This window comes from Leguminivora glycinivorella, chromosome 25 (assembly GCF_023078275.1).
Source record: "Leguminivora glycinivorella isolate SPB_JAAS2020 chromosome 25, LegGlyc_1.1, whole genome shotgun sequence".
Taxonomy (NCBI): Eukaryota; Metazoa; Arthropoda; class Insecta; order Lepidoptera; family Tortricidae; genus Leguminivora; species Leguminivora glycinivorella.
In genome coordinates, this window is record NC_062995.1 from 9,024,978 (window position 1) to 9,034,307 (window position 9,330).

At 40.1% G+C, this 9,330-nt stretch overlaps 1 protein-coding gene across 1 annotated transcript in view; it reads left to right on the plus strand.

Moving 5' to 3' along the window:
- The window catches only part of LOC125239406 (BCL2/adenovirus E1B 19 kDa protein-interacting protein 3), an 85,780-nt gene extending 77,030 nt beyond the window's left edge, over positions 1-8,750 (plus strand). The window contains exons 3-7 of the mRNA XM_048146977.1: positions 3,073-3,154; positions 4,112-4,170; positions 5,855-5,957; positions 6,711-6,823; positions 8,603-8,750. Of these exons, the coding sequence (XP_048002934.1) occupies positions 3,073-3,154; positions 4,112-4,170; positions 5,855-5,957; positions 6,711-6,823; positions 8,603-8,657 (412 nt within the window). The 3' untranslated portion in view covers positions 8,658-8,750. The remainder of the gene's footprint in view (positions 1-3,072; positions 3,155-4,111; positions 4,171-5,854; positions 5,958-6,710; positions 6,824-8,602) is intronic.
- Positions 8,751-9,330: the final 580 nt, after the last annotated feature.

Here is a 9,330-nt window from a genome sequence, read left to right on the forward strand (position 1 = left end):
TTATTTACTAATATTAAAAAAAACCTCACGTATGTTCCCAAAGGATTCTGTCCTTGTAACGCGGAAGTTACAGATATTGCAACACAATACAATACACTCTGGCCGTCTAAACTGACCAGTTCTATACCTTATTACAATGATATAAAACTATTATAGACGCGGTAGTAATTCAGCATATTATGTTGCATGTGCACAAAGACACCTTTCAACCGCCACCGACCGCGACGCATGAAATGCGATATCTTAGTAAAAAATCTACATGAAAAAGTTTAGTATGTCGTCCCACTTTGTCGGTTACCATTAAGGCGAGATTTACTTGTATATTTATGTGAAAAACTGATAAAGCGGCTTTATAGCAATCGACAAAGTGGGACGTTTTCCCGTGCACACTCACATTTCAGGAGTTGTCAACTTGAATACTTATTCCGTATTATTTGGGTTCCGTAGTCAACTAGGAACCCTTATAGTTTCGCCATGTCTGTCTGTCCGTCCGTCCGTCCGTCCGTCCGTCCGTCAGTCCGCGGATAATCTCAGTAACCGTAAGCACTAGAAAGCTGAAATTTAGTACCAATATGTATATCAATCACGCCAACAAAATGCAAAAATAAAAAATGAAAAAAAATGTTTTATTAGGGTACCCCCCCTACATGTAAAGTGGGGGCTGATATTTTTTTCATTCTAACCCCAACGTGTGATACATCGTTGGATAGGTATTTAAAAATGAATAAGGGTTTACTAAGATCGTTTTTTGATAATATTAATATTTTCGGAAATAATCGCTCCTAAAGGAAAAAAAAGTGCGTCCCCCCCCCTCTAACTTTTGAACACTATGTTTAAAAAATATGAAAAAAATCACAAAAGTAGAACTTTATAAAGACTTTCTAGGAAAATTGTTTTGAACTTGATAGGTTCAGTAGTTTTTGAGAAAAATACGAAAAACTACGGAACCCTACACTGAGCGTGGCCCGACACGCTCTTGGCCGGTTTTATTATATACCTTTTGTGTTGTTTACCCTTCGTGCTTTGAAACGCAACGCTCATGATTCCACTTCTCGAACCACTCGCTACGCTCGCGGTTCAAAATTGCAATCTTTTGCTTGCTCGGGTATCAGTATTGGCACGTGGGGTTAAATACTACTTTGCCGCTTTTTAATAGTATTTTTCAGTACAGATGGTGTTTTTTTTTACGCACTAGTGCGAGAAGTGGTTCATTATATGCTAGGTCGAAACTTTGGAGGCTCATCTGTACTGAAAAACGTCGTACGATACACGTGCGAAAAGGAAATTCGAAACTCGTGTCGATTTAAAACACTCCCTTCGGTCGTGTTTTAATTTATCGCCACTCGTTTCGAACTTCCTTTTTTACGCACTTGTATCGTAATGTACTATTATGCAACAGGCGTTTAAAGGAGGTCAAAAAAGACGAGTGGCGTGGGTAACAATTTGAGGTGAAGCCGAAAATTGTTATTAAGGCGCCACGAGTATTTTTTGACTCAGTTAAACACCGTTGCATACAATACTTTTTCTACGACCATGCACTTGGTTTTTAATAGTTTTCTTGAATAACTTTCGTGAAATTCACACTGTTTCCTGTATTTTGAGTATTTTGACGCAAAGGTTTGCACTGCCAGCTCAGCTCCCCAAAGCCTTCCCGCAGTTCCCGCGCACGCGCGCAGTATCGTTATCACAATACGTTGCCATGGTTACAGGGCCAAACAATGCGTTTTCAGTTTTTTCGATACTGCGCGCATGCGCGGAAAGCCGGCGGACGTTGGCTTTGGGGAATAGACTTTTATGTAGGGTTTTAAATCGTGATGATCGGGTGATCGACCCTGTAAATGACGAATAACAGTTCGGGAGTAGAAAAAATAAATAACTATTGATGAAGTGCATTTTCGCTAAATAGATATTGAGCGAAAAATATCGAGCAATCTTCGATTATAATCTCGATATTTTTATTTTTAGCAAGTCTGTATGTAGATAGTATCTAGGTAGGTATTGTATTTGTAAGTAATAGCAAAGAGGATCGCAGTGCATAGACTGCCATCTATTGACACAGGCTTAAAACTTTTGAACATCAGTTTTGACAATTTGGCACATATTGTTAGCTTGATAATTGTGTTAAAATGTCAAATATTAATATTAGCGCCATCTAGCTGAGCGTACCCCAAAGGTGTAATGCCATCTAGGCCACCGTACCTTTTTCTGTATGGTACTGAGGTACGTTTTTTTCTTAGACTTTATCTGTCTATACGGAGTTATATATGTCTTTGGTAATAGGAAGCAAGAAATATCAACATTGATGATAGTATTTTTTAACTCCCGACGCAAAAACGACGGGGTGTTATAAGTTTGACGTGTCTGTCTCTGTGTGTGTCTGTCTGTGGCATCGTAGCTCCCGAACGGATGAACCGATTTGGATTCAGTTTTTTTTGTCTGAAAGCTGAGTTAGTCGGGAGTGTTCTTAGCCATGTTTCATAAAAATCGGTCTACTATGTCGCGGTCGGGGGTTTTTTCAAAATTTTAATTTTATGGTTAGGTTATTATTTATATACTTAATACTTAATCATACCCATGCGTCAGTATATCGGAAAGGGCCCCTCCGATACACGTAGACATAAATGTCTATTGGGTGAATCAACTTTTCTTTGCCAGCAAAATTTCGCATACTTCGACTACATGTGGTCAGAAAATTTAATTGGGATTTAGTCTAATTAATGTATACTTATTATATTAAAGACAAATATACTAGCTACGCAATACAACATGTAATTATCGGATTTCCTATTTTATAACTTTGCTTCGAGCAGTGACCCAGTGGACATAGCTGTCCCTCACTTTTGTATGAAAAAAGTGTCTCTTCCACTGGGTCACATATTGTTTTAATTAAAAATGAATAGTTTTTAAATTTTTCCCTAATCGGTATACGTGAAATAAGGATCTTTATTCACGATGGTAAGGTTAAAAATCACAAAAGTAGACCTAATAATAAGTAAGGGTAATTCTTGCAAAAAGCAAGAAAAAGTTGATTCACCCTATTGCAAAATATTAATGAAATAATGTTTGTTGCAGTCCGAAGTCGCCGCCAAACAGTCCCAACTTGGAACCGTCCACTGAAGACGAGCTCAGAGGAGTATACATCAACTGCTGGAGGGTGAGTTACAGTTTACCTTTTATTTGAACATATCTATCCTCTTCAGTCCTCGTCTACCTATACCTACCCATTTTTGTACATATTAAAAAAAAATTAACTTTATAGAGTACCTAAAGCACAGTATAATAAAGAGTACTATCGTACAGTATGGCCACTCCCGCTCCCCGCTGAAAGTGCCGCCCACCCCCTCTCGGTTACCTCACAGTTACCGCCTGTCAAAAACGCGAACAGTCGACCTGTCATATTTCACTCATACAAGCATAGTACGCGTTCACCTACACGAGCTTAGACTGTGTGCTAGGAACGGGCCTCTTTCATATATTTGATCGGCAGTGTCCGAGGTGTGCCTAAAGTCATTTTTTTCAAGGTTGTCCAACCCACTTTTTGCAACATGGGTATTTTTTACGTGATTAATACTCAGAATCCCGAGGTGTTTCGATCCTGATAGGAGAAAAAAAATGTCCCAAGATTTCCATACATTTTTTCGAACCTTCCATTCCGTTACCGCCATACAAAATGTATGAAAAAATGGTAACGGGATGGGAAAAAAAACCTTGGGACACTTTTTGGAATTGGAATTGTAAGAGCTAACGATTCTGAGTGGAAGGAAACCACATAAAATTTTCCAAATTCAAAAAAAAGTGGGGTGGACAACTTTGAAAAAAAAATGGCCCAACTAGCTTTTGCCCGCGGCTTCTCCCGCGTTAAATTCGAATACTGCTGTATGCTTCATCTTCATACAAACTTCCACCCCCCATTTTAAAGAAGTGGGGGGTTTGAAAGAGACAAAAAGTAGCCTATGTCACTTTCCATCCCTTCAACTATCTCCACTTAAAAAATCACGACAATTCGTCGCTTTGTTTTGCCGTGAAAGACGGACAAACAAACAGACACACACACTTTCCCATTTATAATATTAATATGGATTATATTAATCGGTCTATGTGAACGTTTCAGGATGAGTCCAACGACTGGGTGTGGGAGTGGAGCAGTCGGCCCGACCAGATGCCCCCCAAGTAAGTTTTTGTCCCAGACCTGGGGCCCGTTTCTCGAAAGGTACAAGCCTTGTATTACAAGTGCGCGAACTGTCAAATCGTATGGGTTGTCATGGAAACACACTTGTAATACAAGGCTTGTATTACCTTTCGAAAAACGGGCCCCTGGGGCCCATTTCTCAAAACTGAAAATTACAAGTCACAACCGGGGGCCTATTGCATAACAATTTACAACTCATATTACAAGCGGTAGTCCCCCTCCAATTCATTTTATAAGAAAGAGAGTTCCACTTGTAATACAAGTTGTAAATTGTTATGCAATAGGCCCCGGAAGTCTCTTTCCAACTTGTCATATTAGACATTGACAAACACTTGTAAATTGTAACTTGTAGCTTCGAGAAACGGGCCCCTATAAGAACCTTTTTTTGACACATGACAGCGTCCAGAAAAACTCGCGCAACCTAATGAAATTTTAAATAAAATCTTGTCATCATCATTCTCTTGCCCTTATCCCAGTCACTTGGGGTCGGCGCAGCATGTCTTTCTCTTCCATACATCTCTGTCACTCGTCATCTCATCATTAACTTGTTTTAGTTCCATATCATGTCTCACACAGTCCATCCACCTCTTCTTCGATTTTCCCCTTCCGTTACTTCCACCACCTTCCACATTCATTCGTAATACCTTTCTCGTCAAATGCCTTTCATCCCTCCGCATTACATGTCCATACCATGCTAGTCGATTCGCTCTTACTTTTTCAACAATCGGTGCTACTTTCAGGCTTCCTCTGATATACTCATTCTTTATCTTATCCATTCTTGTCACGCCACACATCCATCTTAACATTCTCATCTCTGCTACGTGCAATCTCTTTTCATCCGTCACCTTTAGGGCCCAATACTCTGATCCATACATGACGACAGGTCTGATGACTGTAAAATCTTGTAATAATATTTTAAAAAATCAAGTACTTAAAAACAATAGGTATTTCTTTTGCGTTAAACATAATCTTAGTGAGTAGGTATTTACTTATCATGTCATTTATCATTCTTTTTTTTTTAAACTAGTGCTGTGGCAGAGTCCAGTGATATATCGCTCGACTTTATTGGTCAATAGGCCTTTGCCGTCTTTTTTTAGTCAACATGGTGGTTGAACATTTTCTTTCGTTCGACCAAGTTGCATTATATATAGTGCACAGTGCACACAAAGTGGACCTACTTGTTCAGTGCGCGGCAAAGCTTTTAGACCATGTGGCCTTAAACTTATATTGACCGGGATATAGACCGTGATTACCTTTTTGATTCTTATCGAGCTCCCGATATTTCGACGCAGTTGCATGCATCATGATCACGGAAAACGACAAAAATCTAAAAGGTAATTGCGGTCTATATCCCGGTCAATATAAGTCTAATGAAAATAGCCGTGAATCATTCAAAACCACCAAATCGCGTAAAATACATTTTTGAAAAAACCCCCTACCGCGACATAGTAGACCGATTTTCATGAAACATGGCTGAGAACACTCCCGACTTACTAGCTTTCAGACAAAAAAACTAAATCCAAATCGGTTTATCCCTTCGGGAGCTACGATGCCACAGGCACACACACACACACAGACAGACACGTCAAACTTATAACACCCCGTCGTTTTTGCGTCGGGGGTTAAAAACGCCAAGCATTTCAAATGTCCTACTTCGTTTTGCAGGGACTGGCGGTTCAAGCACCCCGTGTCGGCGCGCGGGCCCCCCTCCGCCACCTCCTCCATCGAGGTGCTGGAGCAGCAGCTCTGCCCCCCCACCAGCCAGCAGGTACGTACAGAGGTACTAGGGTGGTTCATTTATTTCAGTTTATAGTTAAAATAGTAGTGTGTCTACTAAAATATAAATTAAATTATTTTCTATGAGGATAATTTAATTTGTTCTAAGAATTAGCATGGCAGCGCCATCTCTCTTCGCTAACTCGTAATCACATGAGTTGATTCAGTTAGGAGATCGAACTAGTTTCGGTTCTATCTCAGAGATGGCCGGGGGCGCCTTAGCCTTCGATAATTGTGTCATATACTTGAAAATTTCGACCCTTGCCACCGTGACCGAATGGCCGAGTGGTTTGAGGCATCCGTTGCGATAACGGAGGACGCTGGTTCGAATCCATTGGACACTTGGAGGCCTTGATCATTTTTTCTTTGTATATGATATTTATTTCAGTTTGTGGACTTTGTGGTTCACGAATGTATGGAGGAAAAAAAAGGTTTTTTATTTTCGCTCCACAGGTTTTTTTCTTGTTTCATTATGATCAAAAATTGATATGTACCAAAAATTAGCTTCTTATTGGCTCATTTAGAGGTTGCGATGATTTGCAAGTAGCAGCCCATTAGTATGGAAGTCGAAAATTTTCAAATTGTAAAATCAGCAAATATGTCCGGCGCAATGCAAGCAAGACTCATTTTGGAATTCGTATTCCGGTGTCTGTTCGTACTAAGTCACATTTGGTGTTTTTAGACATCAAAATGCTATGCTAAAAACTGTTTATTGTTGACTTTTAGGGCTACAGGTTCAACCTAGTCCATCAACATCGCACAAAAAATAAAACGGCGCAGCTGCCTGTTCAGCCGCGGCGCCCTCGCGGCCGTGCTCGTCACCAACCTGGTCTCGCTGCTGCTGGGCGCGGGCATCGGGTGAGTCCACACTCTACAGCTACATCACCCACACACTAACGGCTCAGCCAAGACATTGCTCCAAGCGCGGCAGCGGTGAGCCGCGGACATTTTTTTATATACTACGTCGGTGGCAAACAAGCATACGGCCCGCCTGATGTAAAGCGGTCACCGTAACCTACGGACGCCTGCAACTCAAACAGTGTCACATGCGCGTTGCCACCCCATTAGAAACTCGTACGTTCCCTTTTGCTGCGTTAAGTACACAGCAAAAAGGAGTGTACGAGTTCTAAGGAGGGTTCGGGTTGCCGACGACTCAAAGGACAATAGACGGAACAAATTAGTTCCGTAAGTCCTCCCGTCATCAGCACACCGCACCCTCGTTGAGCTCTGGCAGCCTTACTCACCGACAGGAACACGACACTATGAGTAGGGTCTAATGCTATTTGGCTGCGGTCTTCTGTAAGGCGGAGGTACTACCCCAGTACCATCAATACCAGTGTAGGTCATACATTGGAGCGAGACACAGCGATGGGACTTTTCATTCGCACGTATGGCTGCCGCTCACCGCTGTCGCGCTTAGACCAATGTCGTGGCCGGGCCGTAATACTACTACATTACAATAGTACATTGTGCAGCAAGGGGAAGTTGAATATTACTAACGAGAGTAAGTTAAAAAGACTCGAGTTGATAATATTCATACTCCCCGAGTTCCTCACAATGTTTTTCATCACACTTTCATTACAATTAAAAATATGCAAAAATGTAAAAAAAAGAGCTCAATACAATACCATAGAAAATGTTCATATAGGTACCAGTTGTAAGCCACTATTGATACATTTTTATTGAATAAATAAGCAAATAAAGTAAATAATAAATACAATACTAGAAACACTAAATGTGCAAGCAGGCGGAGCGTGAATTATAAAAAAATCGTTCTCCCAAGGGAATAATGAAATTTCTTGTACCGTACTTAACTTCTTTACATCTATTTACATATTTTTTACAGTACGAGCGTGATGAAAAACATTGTGTGTAACTCGGGGAGTATGAATATTACTAACTCGAGTCTTTTAATTTACTCTCGTTAGTAATATTCAACTTCCTCCCCTTGTTGCACAACGTACTTAGGCATTGTAGATTATCGCTTATACTTTATGTAATGAACACAAAAACAATATTTTTATTGAAATCTCATGTTTAATTATCGTCATTTTTGTGAATAACTTACGCTAATTGGGGGGGGGGGGGTCCTAAATTTTAAAAATGCCCCTACACGGTCCTCTGTGACTGACGACTAAACCAGTGAAATGCAACAGTACAATCTAGGTATGCTATGCTTACTTTATGACTATACCTAGACATTTTTCAAGTTCTTAGTGCTTGACTAAATAAAAATATCGACAATCCATTTATCGATAAATACCCTGACATAAGGTTATTAATGGCGCCTAATAATAATCTCTAAAATCTTGAATAATCATGTAAGAAATTATGTAAACCATTAAAATGTGGTTCGTTTTATTATTATTGTATTTATTTTCAAATGTGTGACATTTGTATAAAACATAAATGTTACATACACATAAATTCAGCCCTATATTCCCTAAACACATGAAACTATTCTATAATCAGTGCCACGGCAATAATTAATGACATAATTATAATAATTAATAGCATATTATAATATAAGTTATCGATGAACTAAATATCTGATGGAAGTCACTAGTGTCACGTTCGTGCCAGAAAAATATGGCTAAGGTGATCTAAAAAATCTAACTTGTGTATTTTCTGTTCCAGCGTTTGGCTGAGCAAACGCGGCATGCTGCCCCCCAGACTGATCGTGCTGAACTAGACAAGACTGACTCCGACCAGGCAGCCACACACAACACCCTGTATACCATCGCGGTCCACCCTGTATATTGTCTGCATAATCCTCAAAATCTTATACATAAGAGTGATAATACCCTGTATATTTCTTAGTGCCGGATCTAGACTTTTCGAGAGGGCCAAAAAACTAAAAATGACAAATATGGCGCCCCTTGGACGAAGTTGGAATTTGGCGACCCCTTAGGACTTAAGTCCCAGCTTGCTCCCCCTATATCCGGGCCTGACATTTCTGTAAGCCATCACCGTGCCATCTTATACCGGGTGTCTCTAAAACCGACGCCTTTAGCTTTATTTGACGTTCATAATTCATATGCGCATTATAATATGCCTACATGAAAAATAAATATTACATTTTCATATAACCACAAAATACAAAACTTTGAAAAAACCCCCGACCGCGACATAGTGGACCGATTTTCATGAAACATGGCTAAGTATAATCCTGACTAACAGCTTTCACACAAAAAAAAACTAAATCTAAGTCGGTTCATCCGTTCGGGAGCTACGATGCCACCGACAGACACACACACAGACAGACACGTCAAACTTATAAAACCCCTTCGTTTTTGCGTCGGGGTTTTTGGCCTTAATTAAAATGTCATGTTTTTGAGATAGCGGCCGTTTAATTTATGAAACGT